Below are 24,911 nucleotides of genomic sequence, written 5' to 3'. Positions count from 1 at the left end.
ATACTCTGGACGTCGTCTTTAATTCATGGATATCCAGCATGAGGTCCCACCTACTTGGCCACTTCCGGATGGCTCAATCAAGAACAAAGAGTTAAGTACGCAATTTTGATCGTGTGATTACATATGATAACATCGATCAGGTATTCCAGGATATTCAGAAGATAGAATAAGTCAAGTGATGAGGAAAAAAACTATTGGTGGAAATCTATGTTCAAACTTTATTAGTGGGTAGTAGGACTACAACAGACAAAAAATGGAACTTTGGCATTGCCCTTTGGGAATAGGCAATACATGACAGGAATGAAAGACAATGTGACATAGTTTACGAAGCTTCACGACCAATCAAGAGGGAAATTTAAGGGAACAAAATAAGACGTAAGCAGTAGTTGCTATATTGACATTGTTTTTAAAAAAGATTCTCAATAAGGGATAAATATTTTCTCAGATTCTGATCGATTCCAACATTCATCACCGACATAAAGTTCTCCCAGGCATTTTACCACGTATAAGTCTTCTTCAATGCAATGCTCAGGGAAACAACTCATTACTTGACTGATAATAGATGAGTAATTGCCAATTGTTTTTTTTAGCTTGCCTTTCCCAACACTCTGCATTACTCTTCGATATTTCATCACACCGATTGATCCAGATATCTTTAAGAGGGTTTTGGTCATTCATGAAGACATCAATTCCTTTCTCGGTCACATTGTGGCATAACATAACGACAAACTTTACAAGATTATGGAATTTTTGAATTCCAGCGACTTTTTGGAGGACGTCGTCGTCGAGCGTAGAACATCTACCAATCGTTATTTTCACTAATAAAGGCGAAGACAACAGCAAGATTAAATGTTCGCGCGGTATACCATTATCAACAATGTGCAACCTTTCCAGTTGCTTTAATACTTGAGGCTCAGTCATAACCCATTCTTCAACAAGTTTGGCGGTGAAATAGCTCGAATTATCGATAAGGTCAAGGGAGTGAAGGTTTGGGCAAAGCTGTGTGATTACCAGAATATTGACATCACTCAACATTGATAGGGAAAGTGCCTTCAGTGATGAATTCCCAAAGGCTTTTAAAATTGGAGTCACACCGCCACCAAACGTGACGTTACCATTAGAAGAAAATCCACTCATTTTAAAATTACGGAGATTTTTAAGAGACAACAAATCAAGCAAATCACTGTCTGTCAGTCCTTCGTAGCTATTGATTTCCACCTCGGTCACAGACGGACACAGAGACACAACAAATCCCAGAGATTTAGGTATGTAGACATGACTTCTACAATAAGCGTAAGCGATTTTTAAACATAACAAAGAATACTTTGGAATCTCCAACTTTTGGTTCAAGAAAACCTCTTTGTGAATCTCCATCAAGTTTTGAACAGTAGCCATATCCCAGACTTGAAGACTATGAAAGTTTTCTAAGATCAATTGCATTCCTACGTGGGTAATTGATGTAAAGATCGAACCCAACTTAAGAAGAGATTTGGGCAGCCCCAGTCCATCACCTCCACTTCCTAGATTACGCGTTGCACCGTCACACAATCTTTTTACTCCAATATCTGTGATTTTCTTGCATCGTCCAAAATCTAGTGCTCTACGAAAGAAACCATAATTATTGTTTTTTAACAATTTTGGCATCAAACAAACATTTTGTTTACCTCAAATGTGTGCAGCAAGTTCCTATTACTTCCAAGCTGCTGTCATCTGCATCAGAACATGAAATGTCCAGTACTTGTAATTTTGAAAGCTTAGGAATGAAAGTAATAAAGAATTCATCAATATTAGTAAATGCCCACAAAGCTAGATGTTTCAAGTTCTGAAATAGAAAGAATGTCATGTATCGATATTAAAGGAAGTGTAAATGTAAAATTTCTTACTACACATCTCATTGAATTATCAAGCTCAATGGATTGATCATCTACACTTTGCATATATTTCAGATTCAAGGTCTCTAAATGTGGAACTGCCAGTAAACCGAGAAATTGTTTCAAACATCCTTTGCTTCGAAGAGAATTGATAATGTCCTCCAATAACTTGTTGGCTATTACATAATAATACAATTTAAAAGTACTTTAATATGGATAGATCAGTGAAAGATGCCAACTTACGCAATTGATCAAAAGGACTGTCAATTGATTGGTTGAGGTTACCAAAGTCGCTGTTTGGTTTCTCACACAACAGAGCCATATTGTTTGCAACAAAATCAAGACATGTTTTGTATAGTGACTTCACTCCAATCAATTGTGGCATCTTGGATTTGAATGATCTGTTATAATAAGATAATCTATATTAAGTTTTAATCAATACATGATTAGAAATCATAGGTAACTTACCAGTTTTCAAGGTAAACATGTGTTGAACGAAATTGCCACCTTCACTGTTTGTAATGAGATAGTCAACTTGGACGTCGAACTAACTTTAACGTTTCAAATCAGTGTCCCAGTGAATTGTAGAGAGATCTCAAGATTTATATATCTAACGACGACTGGACGTGTGGCTTATTAACGAATATAATTCTCAAATTCTCGCCTTTCTTTATTAGCAATTCGGAATGGGAGTTCTGAGAGAGCGGAACCAAGCGTGTACGAAGCAGACGACAGAATTTGATTTGACAAAGTAGTTTGAAATTTCTCTACCAGGTGCCTCTGATACCTCTGCCTCTGAAAAAGCAAATTACGCGGCTTTTTCAAAAGCCACGAGCATCATTTTGGCATTCCAACAACAATTTCATGTGTTTTAAAGTTTTCCGATGAAAAGAATCAGCCTTAAAAATAGTCAAATACAAATACTGCTAACATTTTTGGTTAGGTTTTTGTGTATTTCGGCTAATTGGATAATAGGCCGGTTGATTTTCAGGCACTTTGATTAGTTAGTGGGACAGGCGTTAAGGAGGACGTTGTTGAGCCGGGCCATGTCGGTCCAGTCCTTGATCTCGCCGCGGATCACCACGTTGCGGATGCAGCCCTTGAAGTTGTCGCGCACTCGCAGCGCCCCTTGCGGCTCCAGTTCTAAAATTCAATCGACACCATCGTCAAATTTCAATTTGAAATCAAATTAAAAAATAAACATAAATGGGACTGGACGTACCGGGCAGGCCGCCGATGAAGAGCGGATTGCGGGTCTTGGCCTCCTTGACGTGTCCGTTGCTGGAGAATCCGTACTGCTCATCCTGGTGGTCCACCTTGAGCGTGAGGGCGTTTTCGACGTAGTTGGCCTTGACCGAGTGCCAACGGTTGTCGCACAGCTGGTACGGAGACGCGAAGCTCTGGCTGACGGAAAAAGTTCGATTGTCACCCATGTCCACGGCGAAAACAATCTAGAAAAAGTTTATTAAAATTTGATTAAATTTTCTATTGAATTTTTTTTAATTGGATTCAAATTTTCATTTAATTTTAACTAAATCAAGTTTTTAATTACATTTCAAAAATTCTAACAATTCAACTCAACAGTCTAGAATCAAATTAATTCAATTAACTTAAATATAATTCAATTAACTTAAATGTAATTCAATTAAATTAACCAAAATTAAAAGCTAACCGTTCCGTCGTCGATGGCCAGTGACAAGGACGGTGAACCTTTGCGCTCAGAGACGCTGAGCAAAACTCCGTTCAATTCGGTCGTCCGGAATTCCAGCTGGATGTCGGCCATGGCCCCGACGCGGAAGTCCTCGCTATAGACGGCGTAGGCGTCGCCGGGGAAGTAGGAGCCCGTCTCGACGTGGGCGAAGCACTGGCCCACCCGCTGGATCACGTTCTTGCTGCTGGCCAGGTCGTGCGAGCGGCCGTTCAGGTTCAAGTTGCGGATGCAGCCCTTGAAGCCCTCGGCAGCCGCGTTGTCCAGCAGCGGCGAACTCTCCGGCAGGCCGCCGACAAACAGCTGGCCGTCCAGCTGCAACTTGTTGGGCGCCTTGGCTCTCAGAGGAGCGAAATCGTCCAGCATGACGACGACTTTGCGCTTGTCCTTGACAATGTGGACTCGATGCCAATGGCCGTCGTTGACGCTTCCGGCTGAAATCAAGTCCTCCTTCCGGCGGCCGTGCAAACTGACCACCACTTTGCCGTTCTTCAGGGCCGCCAGCAAATAATTGGCCGCCTTCTTCTGTTTCATCTGCTTTAAAAAAAAAATTAATTCCACAATTTAATTCAATTAACTTTAAAGATAATGACAATTAAATTAATCCTTACGGATGAAAAGAGCAACAGGCCGTTGGGGTAGTGAGTGCGGAAGTCCATGGTGAAGTTGAAACTGTTGTGCAGTTCCTTGCGATTGGCCGAAATCATCACGTGACTGTTGGGGGCGTCACCGAATTTAAAGGCCCGCCCCTCGATCGTGTACTGGGGTACTTCCCGGCACGAGGCCAGGGCGTTCTCGTTGGCCTGCATCCGCTCTTCCAGCACCCGAGGCACTGGCACGTGCTGGCATCGCCCGACGGCGGCCGCCGAGTGCCGGACGGGGTAGCTCAGGTCCACCAGTTGGTTGTTGAAGCTCAAATCCGCAATGCATCCGGTGAACGAGTGCTGGGTGCCGATAAAATCGGAAGCCATCGACAGCCACTCGGGACGGACGCCTCCCAGCATCAAGTGGGAGTAATCCGAGCCGGAATAAGCGCCGGAAGAAGATGATCCGCCCACTTGACGGGCCAGCCGGATCGTCCCGATGGAAATGTCGTCGACCAGGACTTCGACTTTTCTTCCGGTGCGGACCACCACCACATTGTGGAACTGGCCGTCGTTGTAAACTCCGCTGGAAGTGATGGACACGACCTCGGCCGCACTGGAACGGAATCGAGCGTCCAGTTTGCCCTGGCGGATCGTCAGCGACATCATGTCCGCCTCCTTGTCACTTTTCAAAGGCAATCGAATGGGCAACTCTTCATCATTGGCCGGCTCATCGCTGGATTCCTGGATTTGATAGAAATTCAAAATTCAATTCCGGTTCAAACAAAAAAATGAATGAAAAACTTACGGCCGGAATCGGTGCGGAGAAGAACAAAATGCCTTCGGGCATTTCCGTTTTGAAGCTCAACCCGAAATTCATGTCACGGCCGGTAGGTCTGGCGGCCCGGAGTTGAATGTATCCAGTTCCGGCAAAGGCCACGATCTTGTTGATGGTCTGCGATCCGCACGAGGCTTCCACTCCGTAAAAGGATCCCTGGAGTGGATTCATGCCAAAGGCCACCACCTGGAGGTCCTTCATGCAGCCCAGGAAGGAGCCCGGAACGGAGCCCATCAGGTCCGGCGAAATGCTGACATCCGGCGGCAATCCGCCGACGTAGAGTTTGGCTTCTTCCAGTTCCAGGTCGGGCACTCCGAAATTGAAAGGAGCGGCCGAGAGTTCCTCGTCGTCCGCCACTTTGAGCAGGGCCGTCTCCACTCCGCGGATGAGGACCCTGGACGCTTCCACTTTGACCCACTGCCCAGTGTTGTACTTTTGGCGGCTCTGCAGCGACATCTCATAGCCGGACCCGTAGCGGACCTGGTAGCGGATCAATCCTTCCGTCAGCTCCAGGCTAATGTACTGGCCCAGGTGAGTCTCGTTGATGGCCAGGAAGAGTAGAGCGTTCTCGTCCAGGGACTTGAAACTGAAGGTGATGCTGTACTGGCGGGAATCGTAACGCGGGATCTGGGCCAGCTCGGCGTATCCCTGGCCGTTGAAACGGAACGACGACTCGTCTTTGGCCTCCTGGGCGCCTTCCATCGACGGACTGCATCCGGCGGCGCTGGTCGACATGAAATTCCACAGACCCACCGGCTGGCCGTCGTACCACAATTGGTGCAGGTGGCCGCTGAATTTGCTCGTCTTCAGGTCCGTCGGGGCGTTGTCCGGCACCCGACCGATGTAGAGCTTGTCGCCCGTCGTTAGGTCGATTTTAGTGAAACGGGCAGGTCCGGCACCAGTCACCGTCACTCCTTCAATGTCCCGATCGTTTTCCGGTTTGACTGGCCGCACCCGGAGCGATCCGACGTTGCCCGTCCGCTCGGCTTCGATCTTGTACCAACGGGAATCGTCCGACAGGTCGTCAGGGCTGGGCTGGAGTTTGAGCGGATGACTGAGGACGGTGGTGCCTCCGCCAGCGTTCCAGAGGAACCGGATCTGACGGTCCAGCATCTCGACGGCCAAAAAGTCCGTCTCCTGGTCGTTGCCGTGCTTCTTGGTGGCCGGCATGTAAAAGAGCAACGAGTCGCGATCCTTGTGGTTCAAGGCGAACGTCAGCATGATGCTGGACACGCTGCTGGGCTGCAGCGGTGGAGTGAAACTCCTGGCGCACGAGCCGGAATTGCCAGAGAGAGAAACGCGGATGCTGGAGGCCGCCTGTTTGGCCCGGATGATCTTCTTGCGCAACTCGTCCAGCTTCAACGACACGCTGGAATTGATGGACCGGAATTCGAAATTCTTTTTAGTCAAATGCGTCATCTTGGCGTCCAGGTGTTTCATATTCTTCCGGGCGTCGTCAACTGGACAATTTTTGAAATATTTTAAAACAAAATTAAAACAAATTTTAAATGAATTAAATTTAGTTTTACCGAGTTTGGGGATGTTTCCCAGGCCGACATTGCGGCCGTTTTGCATGGCCAGCAGACGGACTCTGAGGTCTGAATCGATTTGGGCCTTAGTGTCCATTATTTGCTTGGAAACGACGTTGGATTTGCCCAGGGCGTCCGTCGATTTCTCGACGGCCGCCTTGGCTTTGTCGCGGACCTGGGGCAACTTGTCCAGGTGGGTGCTGGTCTCATCGTTGATGGACTTGGCCTTTTTCAGGATCGAGTCCACCGAATCCAATTTGATCTGCTCCCCTTTCAGCTGCTCCTTGTGACTGGACACGACCGTTTTGAGACGCTCCGATCGCTGGACAAAGTCCCGGCTTTTATCCCTGGAAATCCTGGCCTGCTCCACCAGCGACAAGTCCACATCGTCTGGATAGGCTCGCCCGTAGGCCGTTTCGGCAGCCTCGCCGGCCGCTTCGGCCGCTTGCCGGGCCAGTTTGAGGGCCTCGACGATCGACTTGTAGGCGTTGGCCGCCTGGAGCGGATGGTCGGCCACGTCCCTGGTGGCGTTGAACTGATTGAAAAGCCCCTGGGCCTGTTTCCACAAATGATTGGCGTGCACCTGGGCCGCCTGGACGTACTTTTTCTTGTATTCCGGGTTCAAACGGCTCAGTTCGCTCTCCCTGGACGAGCACTGGGCTTTCTTGCCCTTCAGCTGTTCCAGTAACGTCGTCAATCCCTGGAAACCCGCCCGGGCACGGCTAATGGCCAGCGTAGCATTCACGTTCTGTTTACGCGCCAAATTCAAATCGACATCCATCTGAGTCGATTTGCCGGTGATTTCCGCAATGGATCGACGGATAGAGTCCAGCGTGGCGTTACTAAACGACAAAGACTGGAACGCCTGGAACCAAAAAAATTTTTCAAATTATTTTCCATCAAATTAAATTGAATTCAATTGAATGTTACAGCTTCGGTCGAGTTGCGGCTCTTGTAAATGTACGTTTCCAGGTCGTCCAGTCGGATTTTGAAGCCTTCCAGGTGATCCCTCACCTGGGCCGTGTCGCTGCCGTCGTCAAACAGGTTCCCGAGGCTATTGAGCAAATTGCGGCTGCGTTCCAGCTCGCGGGCCGCGTTGGATTTCCTGGCCGTGACGTCAATCGACTGAATGTACGTCCAGTGATTCTCGGCTTCGGCCAGCGCTTTGTTGATGTTGACGGACGGCGTCTCGCCAATGGCGTAGTTCTTCAAATAGGCGATGATTTCTGCCCGGCAGGTCCAAAACAAAATCAATCAATGTCCGTTTTGACATCAACTGTCGGAGATGATTGATTGTTTAAATTACCTTCCAAGATGCTGGACACTAAAATGGAAGACTCTTGGGACTCTAGGCAGACGGGCTGTAAATCAGCGGCTTCCGTCTGGAACCGTTCGGCCAGCGATTCCATCTCCTTGGCTCGTTGCAGAGTTATTTGAGCCAAGGGGAGGATGTTGGGGCCGGTTAGGAGCCGGTCTGTGATCTGGTACTCTTCCCGCCGTTCCACCAAAGTCTGTTCCAGCAGGACCGTCAAGTTTTGCTGGTAAAACAGGCCCGTCCATGGCAGTGGAACGTATTCCGTCACGTTGAAACGGGCAATCATGCTGGCCATCTCATCCACTTCGGCAAACAGCGCCCCGGTGCAACCATCCTGGCAAGCTGGGCAAATTTAAAAACAAATAATTTAATTAAATGGGCAAATTTAAATCAATAAAAATTAAATGGACAGAATAAAATCCGATTAAAATTAAATGGGCCAATTTAATCCGATTAAAATTAAATCCCGAATTAAATGGGCAAATTAAATTGAATTAAAATTAAATGAGTCAATTTAATTCGATTAAAATTATATGGACCAATTCAAATGTATTCAAAGTTGTTTTAAAAAATGAAATGGTTAAATCCTTACAGGTACATCCGGTGGGGCTGATGACGTGGCGGGGAGCGCAGTAAGTGCAATCGCGTCCGGTAATGCCCGGCTTGCAGTTGCAGTGGCCAGTCAGCTCGTGGCATTCGTCGCTGACGCTCCCGTTGACGTTGCAGAGGCACGGTTGACAGGCCACGCCCTGACTGGGATTCCCGTAATATCCGTAGTCGCATTTCTGGCAGCGGTCGCCGCGGAATCCCCGGGCGCACTGGCAACTCTGCGAGCCGTTGCGCAACAGTTGGCACGAGTCGGCGAAATTGCGGTCCGTCGACGGGCAGGCGCACGGCCGGCATCCGCCCGGCTGGTTGGGTTCGCCGTAAAAGCCCTTGGCGCACTGCTGGCAATGATCTCCCGTGGTACTTTCCCGGCAGTTGGTGCACCGCCCAGTCTCCCTGTCGCAAGTTTCACTCCGGCCGTTGCAGTGGCAAGGCTGGGCGTCACCCACCAGGTCGATCAGCACCGTGCTGGACACGTAGTCGTACTTGAATCGGCGATAGTATCCCCGATGGGGATCCTGACAGGAGCCTCCGGTGTATTCTAATGGACACTGGCACGTTTCAACTCCTCTGGCCAGGGCCGGGCTGTTCCGGTGGGTGGTGGAATTGGTCGGAGAGGCCGGAAGGGCCACTTCCAGGCTGACGTCTTTGAGTTCGGCTTTGATTCGATCCATCGAGTCGGTGGCTCTGATCAAAATGTGCTGGACATTCTGCAAGGCCACCATCATCATGGCCCGGCTGACTTTGGCTTGCGGATTATTTTTCATCCGCCACAGACTTTCGTGCAATCTGGCGAGAATTTAAAAAAATGAATGAAAAATGTGGGTGCTGGACCAAAAAATGGTGTGAGGTGTTTTTTACCGGACTTGGTAGCGGCCGTTGGGGTGCGGAGCGTGCGGATAATATTCCAGGATGATCTTGCGGTTGCCCTGGATCTGAACCAGCGGATAAGTGGCCAGGATGTTGTCCGGGAACAGAGTCGACCCGCCGTGATTGGTCACCGTGAAGCGGAGCAGGCCGTTGTAGGAGGTGGTCCGGTCGCCGGAGAAGGAGCCGGGCAACTGCCAGTAGAGCGGAGTGTCGAAAAATTGACTGACTCCGATCATGACGTCACCTCGAACGTCCGGAACGATCCGCAAATTGTTGGTCACGTTCAACTGCGTTTCTCCCGTCTTGAATTGAAGTTGGCCGTCCCCAGGTAATGCCAACTAAATTAGCCCAGCAATAAAACAAACCATTTAAATACAAATCAATTCATTTCAAGTGAACAAATCTTAAGAAATGAAGAAAATGTAAACTGACGTTGATGTAACAAATTTCCTGGGTGTTGACTGGAAACTGGTTGGGATTGGCTATGTTATTAGGCGCATCCGGGCCGGGCGGGTCGTACGTAATCATTAACCCTCGACTTCCTTCCATCTTCATCTGATTTGTTTTTTAAAAGAAAAAATATTAAAATAAAATCATTTTGATGTTATAACATTCCAGTCCATGTTGTCCATCAAAAAATATTTGTTTGGATGGGGAAACCGAATCTAACATTTTTTGGGCCGGCCACGGGAGGGGGCATTCGATTACATTGAAAATTTTTTCCGTTTCATTTTTTTGTGGTGGTCCAACCTTTTAAGGAGTTTGAAATTTGATATTTCCTCCCCTCTGGCCCAGCTCCTGCCCTTGAAAACAAATTTGAACTGGACGTCAACTAGGGGGGAGGAGGCGGACATGATGTTGTTGGGAGTGGATCGGATTACCCTCCAACCCCAGCAAAGGAGTAGAAGATTTAACCATTGAATGAAAAGGGGTTGACATTTTTACCTGGGACCAAAAGAGCTGGGCCTGGGTGCAGCTGGACGAGCGTCCGAAGCAGAAGCAAGGTGTGCATCCGCCATCGTCGAATGAATGTCTAGTCATCAGCTCCTGGTGTTGATGTTGTTGTTGGTCCGTCTCGGTTGATGCTGGGCCGACTTGGAGTAATCCGAACGTCGAGTCCTTACAAGTGTCGCAGCGACGGCCCATGACGTTGGCCTTGCACGGGCACTGGCCGTCCTGCTGGTGGCAGTGGCCGTTGGTGTTGAGAGTGTCGGTGCCCGTCGGGTGGCAGTCGCAGCGCTGGCACATGGGGAAGCCGTAAAAGCCGGGCTGGATGCAGCGGTCGCATTGCATTCCGGCGAATCCTGGACGGCACGAACAAGCGCCCGTCGATTGCTCGCACTGGCTGGACCGAGATCCCTGGGCGTGGCAATTGCAAGTCTGGAACAAAATTGGACGTTTAGTCAATTCGATTTGAAATGGAACTTCAATTTTAAATTCAATTTTACTTTGCAGCCTTTGAGTGGATGGTGGTTCCAGGCTCCGGCGACGCAGGTCTGACATTGTGGGCCTTCAGTTCCGGTTGGGCAGACGCATCGTCCCGTGTCCGGATCGCAAATATGGCCCGGTTTATCGCACGGTTCACATTCTATTTATTAAAATTCAATTGGCAGAAATTAATTAAACGATTTCTTAAAAATGTGTAGACAATTTCATAAAATAAAATTTCAAATAAAAAACTATTTTGTCCAAATCAAATTTCAATTTCAAATTCAATTTCAAACAAGTTATTTAGAAATCAAATTTTCAAATTTCAAAAGGAAAAAGATTCAAATTCAAATTGATGAAATGAATTAAATTATTTCTTAAAAATTTGTAGATAAATTCCAAATAAAATAAATGTTGATCAAACCGAACTTTTAAATTTTAAAATCAATTTCATCCAAAATAATATTCGTTTAATGTAAAGAAATTCAGAAAATAACATTTTCCGATAAAAAAATTCAAATTCAAATGAAATCAAATAATTTTTACCTTTGCAGCCGGACGATGAGAATCCGAAGAATCCGGGGAGGCACCTATCGCACGACTGTCCGCCGACGCCGGGCAGACAATAGCAGGCGCCAGTGGTGGGATGGCAAGTCCGGTCGACAGCTCCGGTCCCGTCGCATCCGCACGGCTGACATCCCCGGCCAGAGATTAGATTCCAGTATCCAACCTGTCGTCGTCGTTGTCGTCGTAGTCAGGGTCAGTCATCCATTCAAGGAAATAAATCAAACAAAACAAAAAACAAAAAAATTGAATAATGTCCGTCTCTACTTCCATTCAGAGACGAAAGAGGCGCCTCTTTTTCTTTCCCGTTGCCCAAATTTATGACGGGCCGACGACGGACGGACTGGGGGGAATGTGCCACATCCATCAACGTGACTCCCTAATGTCCTAATGGCCGCCCGTTGAAAAAACAAAAAACCCCAAAAAAGAGTTTGGATCAAAAGATGGATGATGATGATGATGCAAATTCCGATTGTGTTTTCCCACCAGGGTCGACCCTTTAAAAAAAAAAAAAATTTGTTTTTCTTTTCTTTTTTTTTTCGTCCGATAATTATTCAAGAAAAAAAAAATAATCGAATAACGAAGCGTTACGTAGACACGGGAGAAAATAAGGGCCTGGTTGGAAAAGTCACGCGGGAAAAGAAAAAAAGAATCACGAATCGTAAATATTCGTCAGCACGGGTTCCCTTTTCTTATAAACGTTTTTCTTTTGTTTTCAACCAAGACAAAGAAGGAAATGTTTCATTACAAAAATTCTTTTAAATATAAATAAATTTGGGAGAAAATTGATTCCCGCTGGAAAAATTTATCCCGCGGGATAAAAAGGGGCCACACTTGACCGAACATCGGCCATTTTGTTTATTTAAAATAAACAAGAAATAAAGAAATTTAGAAAAAAGGTTCTACTCACTTGGCACTGGTCGCACTTGAGGCCCATGACGTTGGGCCGGCATTCGCACTGGCCCGTGATGATGTTGCACGTCTTCCTCTCCGACCCTGATTGATTGCAATTGCACCCTAAAGACAAACAAACAAAACAAAACAAACATTTTTTAAAAATATTTTTTTGAATCAATGCCAAAGTAGAAAAAAAGAATAATTTTGGTTTTTTCTTCTTTGGTCAGAGGTCAAATGTAAAAGGGGCGAAACCGGAAAAGGAATTCCCGGCTGTTGCCCATCTCAACTGTCAAACTCTTCTTCTTCTTCTCTTCCTAATAATAATAACCATAACTATTCTTCACTTTTGATGAGCAAAAAAATAACCCCACCCAACTACACACACCGAAAAAATTCTAAAATTAGTCACGGAACAAGAAAATTTTTTTCGTTTCACACGCGAAAACAAAAAGTTTTTATTTTGGATAAAAATTTTTTGTCTTAAAAAATAAATAAATAAAAAGTAATTAAAGTAAGGGGGGGGGGAAGAGGGTCAAAGTCGGCATGTAGTGACGTAACAAGTTTTATTTTTTCCCACCATCCCCCCCCTAAATTCTTAACAGATGGCGCCCCTCTCAATGTCCAATCATCAATTAGTTCATTGAGGGAAAAACATTTTCTTTTTCCCAAGTGCCGACAAAGTCCGTTGCACGTTGCGCAACTTCCAATAAAAAAAATTCAATCTCCGAAATATAAAAACACGTTCGCCATTTGTGTTTCCCGCGCGTCCCTGAACGAAAAGAAAACGACATTTGTCTCGTTTGTGTGTCCGTCTCTCTCCCGTCTTTATATGGGCAAAATGCAAATTTGTTTTCCTATCGAAAAAGAGTTGGACGGACCCGTTTTCAAGCCCAGCCAGTGCTTGTAATCCTTTTTGTAGAGGAACGGATGTTTGCGGGCGTTGGAATTCCGGGCCGGCACTTTACGCTGGGCAACCGATTGCCTGTGAGTTGTGCTAATCCTGACACTGGAAGAACTGCTCTCGATGCGAGTCACCAAAACGGCCTCTTCGTCGTCCGTGCCGGTGACGGACGTCACTTCGCTGGCCAGCAGCCACCACCAGAAAACAATCGTCACTAAATGTTTCATCTTCTTCTTTTCATGTCGACGATTTTTCGCCCGTCTTAAAAGTCAAAAGAAAAAACGACACGACACGACAAAAACCTCCGGACGGACTTGAAGTCCTCGCACGACTGGTGAACGTGTGTCCTGGGCTTAAATATATTTCCAGGGCTGGAGGAAAGGGAGGAGCTTCTGTGTCGAGAGTAGAAAATAAAATATAAAAAAACAAGTTCCAAAATGGAAGGAGATGGAAAATCTAAAAAATAAAAATAAAAATTTTTTCCATTTGGCAAACAATTTCCAATTGGTTTTTCCTGCAGAAATTTTTTTTTATTTTTTTTTACTCCGGGCCGGATAAAGATCTTTGAGGTCCGTTTCGGTTGGCTGGACATTTTCCGAGGGTTGGTCGGGCCGACCAGCAGTTTTGGAACAAAACCGAAATAACATCCGAAAAGACAAACTCATTGAACTAAACAACAGCCGGCGCCTCTTCTAAACATTATATACTACACATCAACCCCTCTCTCACTTCCACATCCATATAACCAGACGGCCTGCTGCCGGCCCAGCCTCTCTCTCTCTTTAAGAGTGTGTGTGTGTCTCTCTCTTGTGTGTTTATATGATGTAAACAAAGCTTTTAAGAAATAAAAAGAAGAGCTGAGCTGAGCTTTTACTGGGCTAACAAGACCAAAGTGATTCCTCGTTAGCCGGGCTGGCCCACTTTCAAAATAGTTACACAACTGTTTTTTGTGTTCTTCTCTTCTTTTTTATTCTCGGATAATTGCGACCACCCACATCCCATCCAACTGTAACAATTGCCCGTCGGAAGTTACCAGCCTGGGGTTCACATCATCAATTGATTGTTGAACATCTTTTTGATATAAGCCGGCCTGCGGTTCATGGGAGCACGAGTTTCTCAGCTAAAGTGGGAGGAGCTATAGAGCTGCAGGTAAAAACCTGAGACTTTCTTCTTCTTCTTTTTTTGGAGGGGAGTTCGTGGCCACATCAAATGTCGTCGACAACTTTCTCAACCGAAAATTCAAAATTTTTGGTTAACTTTTTGACACGCCATTTTTTGTGTGTTGACACATTTTCACGCTCGAACGGAAATTTGTTATTTCTCCGGTTTTTGTTTAGTTTCAATCAAGACAAACACAGAAAACGGCGGAGGAGGCGGACCGGATGGGCGTGGATATAAAAATAGAAAATTTTTACCTTGACAGCCGTTAATGGAGAAATCGTAATGGTCTTCCAGGCACTGATTGCAGGCGAGTGTGCCGACGCCCGGCTTGCAGTTGCATTGACCCGTTTGGACGTCGCAAGTCGAGGCCGTCAGTGAGCCCACCAAGTCGCACTGGCAGTCCCGGCAGCCGGCCTCAATGTCTCCATATCCATCCTTTCAAAATTTCAAAAAATTTTAAAAAATTTTAATTTGGAAGAATTCAATTTTTTAATCTCGGTCCGGCTTATTACCCTGCAGCGATTGCAATGTTTGCCGACGAAACGATCCCGGCATTGGCACTGGCCCGTCTCCAGGTCGCACTGGTTGCTGGCCGAGCCTTGGCTGTAGCAGCGGCACTCTGTTCAATTCATTACAAAATTTTTAATTTCATTTTAATCTTTTTTTTTTTAAATCTTGGCCGGCTAGAAAATGGGGACGATCTCACCTTGGCAGGTGCCTTCGGTAGCGTTGCCATAGTAACCGGTAGCGCACAACTGGCAAGCCTGACCGGCCGTTCCCGTTTTGCACTTCAGGCACTGGCCAGTCAGTCTGTCGCACCAATCCGACGACCCGATTTCCTGGTTGCTGCTGCAGTCGCACGGCTGGCAGAATCCGCCGGCCACCAGCGGATTACCGTAGTAACCGTCAGCGCACCTGAACAGAACACGAAGAGAACCACACGTCCACACCCAAGAATTAACATAAAAGTGAAAGAAAATACAACAACATGACGATTACGACATGAATGAATGAATATTGATAGAAATCATAAAAGGGGGGAAGGCAAATGAAATATGAAACCAGATGACAGCCACTGTCCAGCGTATCTCCAGCGTCTTATCCGACTTGTCTAGAATTTCCCACCAAATATGGTTGAATGAATTTGTTTAGGAAAACAATTCAAACAAAAGTGACATCTAGCGGTAAAAATTAGAAACTAGCGAGAAGCATCTGGCGGTCAAAATTCAAACTTTTCTGGCCGCCATCTAACGGTCGAAATTGGCAACTCGACGAAAAATGGCCCAGGTGGAACAAAAATAGAAATTTTTGTACCGTTGACAGTGGTGGCCTTCGTAGCCGGGCGGACATTGATCGCAGACGTAAGTGTCAGGTCCGGTCGTGAGGCAGGTCGGGCTGAAATTGTTGGTGACGGGAGTGTCTAGGGGGCAGCGGCACCTTTTGCAGCTGCCGCCGGAACGGGCGTCTCCGTGGTATCCGGTGGCGCAGGCGTCGCACTGGCGGCCCACCGCATTGTGCAGGCACGGACTGCAGGCCGTCAGGTCGTCGACTTGGCAAGTGGCCGCGTGGCCGTTGCACTGACAGGCCAGACATTCGAATTCACCGCGCCGGCTGCTGTTGCGACGGACGTAACCGAAGGCGCAATCCTCGCAAGAGAGTCCAGCATAGCCCGGCGGGCAGAAACATTGTTCGATCCCTCTGGCCCGTTCAACACTCGTCGACTCTTCAGATCCGACATCCAATTCCGCATCGTGCAACCTGGAAATTAAATACAAAAATAAATTTAGAAACGGCCAGAAATAGAGACGGACCAATTTCAAATCACTTACACTCCTTCAATTTGGTCCGTGTGGAATTTGGCGCGGACCAGGAGCCGGCCGAGGTCGTTGAGGACCGTCATCAGCTGAGTTTTGGTGACGGCCTCGCCCTTGTACTCGGTCCGTCTGCGTCTGACAATGTCGGCCACCGTGTCCGGTATGTGGTACCAGTGCTTCGACTCCCGGAGCGTCCAGCTGATGGTCGTGTTGCTGTCGCGGTGGTAGGATCGATCCCCGTAGCCAATCTTCATCCCGGCACCTTCCATGATCACGTCCGGCCCTTTGGTGGCCTTGCCGGCCGAATCGCCGCGAGCCTTGACCCATGCCACTTGGAATTTGACCGTCTGCGAGTAGGCCGTCAGTTTCTTGCCCAGGTAGTCGGGCGGGGCCAGCCAGTAGTAGCTCTCAAAGTCGGCCATGTCGTCGTTGGCGATGGACAGTCGACTCCGGTTGTTGTTTTGGCCGTCCTTCTCGTTGGGCTCGGCCGTCGGGGTCACCACCCGCCGGCCCTGCAGGTCCGTCACCAGCCAGCCCGTCTTGCTGCTGATTTTGGTCAGGCCCAGGTCGGCGGCCACGCAGCGGCCGGAGCGATCGAAGCAAAAGCAACGCGAACATCCTTCCGGATTGTCTTGGCGGAGGTCGAAGAATCCGGGCCGGCATCGGTCGCATCTTTCGCCCTCGACGTTCGTCTTGCACTGGCAGGGGGACCGACAGCCCGGATCGGATATTCCGGCCGTATCGCATCCGCACGGCTCGCAATTGGGGAAACTGTGGTAGCCGGAAGCGCATCGATCGCATTTGCTTCCGGCGAATCCGACTCGGCAACGACACTGTCCGGAATTCGAGTCCTGAATCGATCCGTCACTGCAGGAAGATCCGCTGGATCCTTCCGGATGACATCCGCACGGAAGGCAAGGAGCGGTAAGAGTGGATCCGGCCGGGCGGAAGTATCCGTCCAGGCATTTTTCGCAGTTGATGCCCGTCGTGAAGTCGGTGCAGTTGAGGCAAACGCCTCCGCCCTGGAAAATGTTGTGGATCGACAGACTCCGGCGCTCCCTGTCCACCTGCGGGTCGTAGCGGCACTGCTGGGCGTGCCCGTGGCACTGGCACTGCTCGCAAACGGCCGCCTCGCCCATAGTACCGGCCTTCCAGGGCCGCTGGTTGAAGAGCGGACAGCAGCGCTCGCAGTTGGATCCGCAGGTGTTGTGCTCGCAGCGACACTGGGCCCGCTCCACTTCCGGGTGGTAGGGGCAGGCGGAAGCGTGTCCGTTGCAGACGCACTGGCCGCCGATGGAAATGTCCTTGATGGAATAAAAGAGCCGCTGGTAGAGGGATCGATCCGCTTCCGACTGCTGCTGGTCGCCGATGCTGTTGAGGTTCTTGCTGGACAATTTGCTCATCAGATCGGCATTGAGCGTCCGGATCTTCTGCAGCCGCAGGCGGACGTATCGGGCCTTGGTGAAGTCCAGCAGCTCGGAAGACGGAAGACGGGCTCCTGGCCGTCCTTTGATCAGCGACGTGTGAATCTGTCAATTTGAATTTTTCAAAAATTTTTTTAAATTTGATTTTGGCGGGAAATTTGAAAACAAATAATTTTTTTTAAAAGAGACGGACTTCTCCATCTTCCAGGGGATCCAGCTTGGAATAAAATGCCGTGCAGATGACTTCACTGTCGCTCCTGTAGGTCGGATTACCTTCCCGGGGTTCGATTCCGTACCTGTCCGTTTTGAATTCACAAAAATTTTAAATTTTGAGGCGCCATAAACATTTTAAAAATTCAAATGTTTTTACCGGGAAATACATTCGGCTTCGCTCAAGGCGTAGTACTGCCAAGGAAGGAAAGTGACGCCATCTAGCGAGCGCTCCAATATCCAATTGCCCGGTCGCGGAGAGATGGCCGATTTGACGACGACGTAAGCCACTTGGAAAACCTTTTTAAAATAACCAAAAAATCAAATTTAAATAATTTAAATAATAAAATTAAATAAAGAAAATAAAATCGTTTAACCAAAAAATTTGAAAAAAAATGTGATAAATCGACGCAACCCAAAATGTCGAAATTTAATGTGATGGGATGTTGTGTTTTTATGGAAAGCTCTTCAAATAATAAAAATAAAAATGTTACGAGAAAATAAAAAATTGGAGGATTTCCAAATTGGGACAAACTAGACAAAAGAGCTGGCGGTTACAATACTAATAACAAGTCAAAATGGACGTGTTTTCTATCTTTAATTCCGTCTCTCCGCCCGGTCAGTTTGTGTGTCCAGTTTTTATGGACATTTTTCCCCCCAACTTTTTTGTTTTTTAAATGTGAGTGCCCATTTAAGGGCGTGAAAAAGTTCCATTTCACGCGGCGGGGCTGATGGGCGAGTTTGTGTTGCGGTTCATCGGTGGAATCCCGATGAGTCAAATGACGTAACAATTTCCATTCAACGTCAAAACAACCAAACAAAAAAGATGAAAAAAAGAAATAAAATTCGTTGTGAAGGCGTTTCTCTTCTTCTGCTGTTGATTCAGTTCATTAAAAAAGAAACCACGGGGAGAGAATTTCCAGTGTCTGTTTGCCTTTCTAATTTGCATATCCACACCAAACACGACCGCCATTTCCCCCTATTTTTCCCAACGCAAATAAAACAGACGGACACCATCTTTTTTTTGGATTTCCACGGACCGAATTAAATTACTCGACGTTCTGACGTCATTGAAATTAAAATAATTTTTTCTTTTTAGAAAAAATAAATAAATATAAAAAATGATGATGATGAAGAAGAAGAAGGGCGGGTTGCCCAGTTGCCCAGGCCGCCCTCGCCGGCGGACTTTTAAAACTACCGCACTCCACCCATCAAAACTCCAAAGAGTCACGACATTTTCAACGAGAATAGAATTAATTTTTCCTCCACCCCTAGAAAATGTGTGTGTAGGGGAATATTAAATTATTTTAATATAAGAAATATTTCAACCCCACACACCCGGACATCAAAATCACAATGGGGGGAGAGGACTCCGTGACAAGGAATAACATTTTCAAAATTAATTTTCAACCTTGGAAAAAATAGAAATTTAAAATTTAAAATAACAAATTTTAAGTTTAAGTTTAGCTGGACTTGCCCGGCCAATGGACAATCTTCCGTTTTATAGCGAGACATTTGATAAAAAAGAAAAAATTGCCATCTTTATCTTTCCTTTTTCTTTTTTGTTTTTTCTCCCCTTTTCTTTTTATTGGCCGTCCGTCCGGTTTCCCAGCCAAACAAACACTCAAAAATGTCGAGACGGAAAAGCTTTAAAGATGTTGTCTCTCTGTGTGTGTGTGTTGCAGCGCTGAGAGATTGATCATCAGTTTTTCCCTCGGTAAAGAAAAGAGAGAAAAATACATACGCGCGGTACGTGCCCGTCCAACTCTTTTTTTTTTTTTTTCTTGCTGGCCAGAAAGAATTCCATCGCTCAAGTCACGCGCCTCCGTGACGAAGAATTTTTCCATCCCCTTAAATAATATTTTTTCTTTCCTTCTACCAGGGGGTGGGGATTTGTTAAGACGGGCCGGGAGAGAGAGAAAAAATAAAAAAATATCGACACGTATTATATATATAAACGCGCGCTCCCATTTAATCCCGGTCGATCCATCACCGTGAAAAAATAAAAAATTCCCATCTTTAAAAAAAAATAACCGGTTGGAAATAATAAAATAAAATAAAATCCCAAAACAAATTTTCACTTGAAATATCCGACGAAAGAAAGAAAGAAAGGAAAAAAATGTTTTTAACGACGACGATAAAGAGAGAAAACGCAACTTGTGTGACGGGCCGGTCACGAATCTTTTATTTCACGTGTGGCGTTTTTTTGTTTGTTTGTTGGCTACGTCATTATTATCTACGCCATCATCTTGTCGCAGAAGGGAAAAAAGAAAATGGTGGAAATTATATACCTGTTTGAGGTCGAGGGTGATGGTGACCCATTCGAAGCGTCGGCCGTTCTGCAGCGTGGGACTTTGCCACCGGCTGTTGGTTCCGTCGATCACGTTGCTGATGGGATGACGGTACTCGGGGTCTTTATCGTCGCATACCTGTGCAAAACAAATAAAAAATCAATTATAATTCTTCTTCTTCATTTAGACGGGCAAAAAGATTCTTGTTCGTTTTTGAAACTATTCGAGTGTCAGAGGGGAAACGGATGGGCATTAAGTTCCAAAGAGTTTTTCGTTGGAACAGAAAAATGACTAATTCGACACAGACGGAGCAATTTGTGAGAGCCAAGCGCGGCTTTCGCCCAGCTTCTTAAGAGCCCACAGCTGAGTGCAGCTCTTGGCCGTGTGTGTATATAAATAGCCCGGCCTCTTTGCCGGCCCCCAAGTCTTGTTGTCGACGAGTTTCCCTTAAACACGCACAAATATGTCAAAAACGATAAAAATCTTTTTTCTTCTCATTTTTCTTCTTTAGTTTTTATTTTTTACTCCGCATTGGGGTTCCCGGACGTAGACGTGCTCGACCAGCCTGCAGTAGATTTCCGGGCCGTCGGACGCCGACTGTCCGCATGTGGCGTTGGATGTCACATCGGCGTCGGCCGCCAAGTTGAACACGGACGGGAATAAACCTTGGGCCGGTTTCGAGAAATCTTGATGATGTGATGGAGACGGACCGACGCCGATCCCGTCCGCTTCGCCCACTCCGTTCATTGGCTGATAATCTGGAGGAACAAGAAAGTAAGAAAGAAAGAAAATAGGGGAGATCATTAGTATTCATCCTTCATCGCCAGCCTGGGAGAATTGATATCCGTGGCCAGCTGGGCGGACGGCCATCGATAGACGAGGTGATTTATGCACAGAGCGAATGAATTAAAAAATGAAAATATTTAAAAAAGGGATAAAAAATCGTGACGGAAATATTCCGACAAGAAAAACCGGGTTGAATTTGAAAGAAAATCACGAAAAGAGAAAATTGCTGGAAAAAAATTTCACTCCCGTCGTGAAAGGAGATTGCAACTCTGCCCCCACTTGACTCTTTCAAATGTCCAGACTGGACAAGTACCCGACATATTTTTTAGAAAGAAATTTCATAATTTTTTGGTTTTTTTGTCAATTTCAAATTTCCCGCCAACAATAAGGAGGTCTGATCCAGTTCTATAACCGGAGGCTGTGTCAATCAGAGCGGTCGGCCAGCATAAAGAGAAAAAGGGTGTGAGAAAAACTTCACACCGACTGACAGGAAGAAAATGACAAATCCAGAAACGTCAGGATGAGGGGGGACGGACATTTGACTCGAGGGGAAATTTCAAAAAAATCCTTTTGTATCTGAAAGAAATCTCGGAAGAAAACAAAGATGGTGACAAGGGAAAACAACATCTGGTTGGAAAGAAAAAAATCTCCACCCATTTAAATGATCCACCCCTGGTAAAAAACTATTTAAAAGACCCGCCCCTATTATCCAAAAGGGTCCCCCCTTCCACCTGGACAACACAAGAGATTCTTCTTCTACAGACAATCCTCCACCACCTGTGGCCAATTGGTGAAGTATGGGGGTCTCCTGTTTAACTTTTTTAACGCGAATAGCTGGGCAAAAAATAAAAATGAAAAATGTCCTCGTTAGCCATAACCCCTATATTTGGTGTGTCCAACCCATTCCGGAGAGCTATAATATAGTAGTTTAAGTTGTACTGGTAGTAGTGCAAGTCCTGTCATGTTTTAATTACACAGCCTCGAGGATTGTAAGGGGGGAAACTATCTCTGCCAAGCTCCGACCACCTACTGGGAAAAAAGAAACCTGGAAGAAGAAGAACCGTATTTCTTCCACGAAAGATAACGGCGGTGACCTTCTTAACCTTTTTCTACTAAAACGTGGATCCCCTTGAACCGGAATTTCTCCCAGGGAAACACATTCCAACAACTTCTTCCCCTCTCAGTTCCCCAGAAAATATTTTATAATACAAATAAATTCTATTACAAAGTTACATGTATATATACCTGAGCTCCGGCTTTGACTTTGAATCGAACCGGCCGACAGCAGAAGGATCGTAATCCAAACAAGGATCGATCGATTATTATTATCCATTCTTCTTCTTTTTGTAAAAATCCTTTCGGCACTTTCTTATTTCTCCAATAAAAATTTTTAGAAAAAACCACTCCACAGGATTTCTACTCTGGCCTTCCGGAATGACACAATCCGGTCGACTCTAAAAGAAAAATAAACGGAGCGTAAAGAAAGAAACCGGTCATATAGTAATAAACACAGACTACACACACACACATACACACAACCGACTTAGACAAGGGCCAGAGGCCGACTGAAGGGTTTTATTCTTTATTTTTCTTGAAAAGCTTCAGCTGCTGGAGCCAAAGCCCAGCCTCTCTCTTCTCATCTTTTCTCTCTATATTTATAAAAAAGGCCAAAAAGAAGGAGGAGGATGAAGGGGGGGTTGAAAGGTACCTGCTGTTGCTTATAGTCGACGTTTATTCATCCCGACATTGAAAATTTTCCTTCCTTCCCTTTGGGTTGTTGGCATTTCTTTTTAACTTGCTGTTGACAGCTAATGGAAGGATATCTGCAACAAAGAAAAAGAACAAGTTTATTCTTTACAGCTATATGACGTCAGCTTTCGGCGTGTTCGTGAGCACGTGTGCGTGATTAATGGCCATCAACATTTTCTCATCACGATATTTTCTCTGAGCACAAAACCCTTTCATGTGCAGCAGCTCTCTGTGTCTTGCATTCATGGATTACCTGTAATGATGGTAATGCACGAGAAAAAGGTTGAATCCACAAAATGCTCAACTGCGTGGGATTTGTTTCTGATGAAGTCCTCATCTTGGAGGGAAAACGACAGTCCAATTACGAGTCCGCCCTTTTCAGGCATCTGAAGATGATTACAGAGGAACTGCAGCAGAACCCTTTTCCCTCGGTTGAGTGAGCAGCTGACCTTTTGTCTGTGTTTTCCAGACACCCATCATATCAGCAGTTCAACATCCTGAAATGCAGAAAGGAAAAGATCTCGATTATATTTCAAAAAAGACGCCCACGAGGTGAAATCACACATGCCTGCACAATCGAAAGGAATGTCTAAAATCCAGTCGGTGTGTAATACTAGCTCGATGGAATGCAATCAGACTTGGCGTGCATGATTGGAAAATTTCTGCCAGAACTCGTAATCAACCCACACACACACACAAAACGGGTTATAACAAAGTGTAGCCCCAAGATCGAGTTACGTCGATTACATTCTGATTCGCCTCTGGAGCTCATTAATCAGATTACAACAAGCCTATTCATTCGAGAGTGTAACCACATTCAAATTTGTAATCCTCTTTCTTTTCTTTTCACATGTGGTCTGGAAACATGGCCACCTAGCGGTCAAACTAAACACTTTCCACCACACTCGATAGATGGCGCTGACTATTTCCCGTGTCAATCGACCCGAAATTTCTCCCGGTGAAAAAATAAAAGTAAAATTTGTTATAAAAAGCCAAATCATCACCTCTCATCTTTTTTAAATTTGACTTGTTTCCTTCTTCTCAGCATCTTTTTTTTTATTTTTCATCACACTCAGCTCAATCTTCAGTTGTGAAAAAAGAGGGTTGGGCTCCCGGCACCTTCCCCCCCACCCTTCACTCCCGCTGGGCTAGCTGCTGTCTATAATTGCTGTGTGTCCTCTTGTGTGTGTGTGTGTGTGGCGCGTTATTATATTCGTCTTGTGAAGTGTGGACGGACCCAAGTCTTGTCGTCGCTCGTTAGTCTCTCCCCCACCCGTTTATAATAAGGCCCCACACGCGCAGACACACGTAATAGGTCCCGACACAACTCAGCACATACGTCCAGTATCTGTCAAAATTTTGCAGCAGACGACACGAATCTATCTGACGATGTCAAACACATGTATTATTGGTCTGTCGCCTTATATACATCTAGGGGGGGTTGGTCTTGATTAACTGGTTTAAATGGGCTACCCCCCAAGAGTTTGATTGACTGGAAAATATCGTCCATTTTGGCTACGACAGCATGCTCCACCGTTGCGTAATTACGCCCCGTCAATTGCAACGGGCGAGATTAGATCAAAGGGCGACAGCAGTCACACACAAAAGGGGGGAACCAGCAGAAAGTTAATACCAAACGGTTCGTGTTAGTAGGCAAGAATCTAATCTGCGGGAGGTTGTAGCTCTGCCGCTAGTACAAAATGATGCACGAACAAAACCCCCCCACCAAAAAGGGGAACTGTATAGTAGGACAAGAATTCTTCTTTTTGTTGTCTCGTTGCCATTCTGACCTCTTCCACTATGATGAAATGACGTTGAACTCACGGCTGAATGCTTTAAGCGAATCACCCGCTCAACCATTAGTCTAGTTACACATGTCTACTACTACTGTACTAGACGGTTCTCTTGTGCCACTGCCAGCACGCCCAACATTTCACGAAAGGAGGAGCTACTGTACTCGAAGAACTTGTTTGAAGTTTATTCGACTGTATATTTCGCCCCCCAATTACTAACTAGAGAGCTAGGACAGTTGCTGTGCTTCAGTATTCTACTCGGCCCATCTCTCTCCGACATGGCAAAGTTTTGTTTCCTGCCGAGTAAAGATGGCCGCCATATTTTTATTTCCAGAAACTGACGACGACTTTTTTTTTCACTTTTTTCGCTGAGCAATGCTTTTTTTCGTAATAATTAATAGGGGGGTGTTTGAAGGGAAACGTCAAAGCTGATTACACACCGAGAGAAATCGTGTTCAGAAGTCAGCAACGTTGCAACATATGGTCGAAACTAATTGGATTTGTTTTGCTGACGGCGTGATTGACTCCTTCAAACCGTAAGAATTGGAAATGTAAAAAAAAAATGACAACAA

General features: G+C 46.0%; 1 protein-coding gene across 2 annotated transcripts; it reads right to left on the bottom strand.

Annotated features, from left to right (window-relative positions):
- Positions 1 to 198: 198 nt before the first annotated feature.
- LOC124203150 (laminin subunit alpha-1-like) lies at positions 199 to 23,007 on the bottom strand. Of its 2 annotated transcripts, none has more exons than XM_046599798.1 (31): positions 22,800 to 23,007; positions 22,506 to 22,620; positions 22,043 to 22,251; positions 20,537 to 20,769; positions 20,012 to 20,149; positions 17,881 to 18,020; positions 17,704 to 17,806; positions 16,102 to 17,615; positions 15,587 to 16,030; positions 14,979 to 15,187; positions 14,785 to 14,891; positions 14,527 to 14,707; positions 12,224 to 12,330; positions 11,296 to 11,479; positions 10,770 to 10,909; positions 10,267 to 10,701; positions 9,754 to 9,876; positions 9,313 to 9,659; positions 8,438 to 9,240; positions 7,837 to 8,187; positions 7,461 to 7,756; positions 6,531 to 7,395; positions 4,972 to 6,461; positions 4,191 to 4,907; positions 3,544 to 4,116; positions 3,094 to 3,322; positions 2,340 to 3,014; positions 2,115 to 2,272; positions 1,884 to 2,047; positions 1,665 to 1,822; positions 199 to 1,600 (listed from the first exon to the last, which is right to left on the bottom strand). In XM_046599798.1, the coding sequence occupies exons 3-27, from the start codon at positions 22,128 to 22,130 to the stop codon at positions 2,872 to 2,874; spliced, it is 9,960 nt and encodes a 3,319-aa protein (XP_046455754.1). In that variant the 5' UTR covers positions 22,131 to 22,251; positions 22,506 to 22,620; positions 22,800 to 23,007; the 3' UTR covers positions 199 to 1,600; positions 1,665 to 1,822; positions 1,884 to 2,047; positions 2,115 to 2,272; positions 2,340 to 2,871. The 2 variants fall into 2 exon arrangements, with proteins under 2 accessions (XP_046455754.1, XP_046455755.1); XM_046599799.1 differs by having other exon boundaries at positions 3,544 to 4,113; positions 22,800 to 23,006.
- Between the last annotated feature and the right edge of the window lie 1,904 nt (positions 23,008 to 24,911).

Source organism: Daphnia pulex, chromosome 9 (assembly GCF_021134715.1).
Source record: "Daphnia pulex isolate KAP4 chromosome 9, ASM2113471v1".
Lineage (NCBI taxonomy): Eukaryota > Metazoa > Arthropoda > Branchiopoda > Diplostraca > Daphniidae > Daphnia > Daphnia pulex.
The sequence above is the reverse complement of the archived record's forward strand: the minus strand, read 5'-3'. Positions and strand labels throughout refer to the sequence as shown.

Coding starts and splice junctions, on each gene's coding strand:
- LOC124203150 (XM_046599798.1), bottom strand. CDS start 22,130: ATGGATAATAATAATCGATCGATCCTTGTTTGGATTACGATCCTTCTG. Junction 12,331..14,526: donor CTCCATTAACGGCTGTCAAG/GTAAAAATTTTC, acceptor GTTTGTCTTTAG/GGTGCAATTGCAATCAATCA. Junction 8,188..8,437: donor CAGCCCCACCGGATGTACCT/GTAAGGATTTAA, acceptor AAATTTGCCCAG/CTTGCCAGGATGGTTGCACC.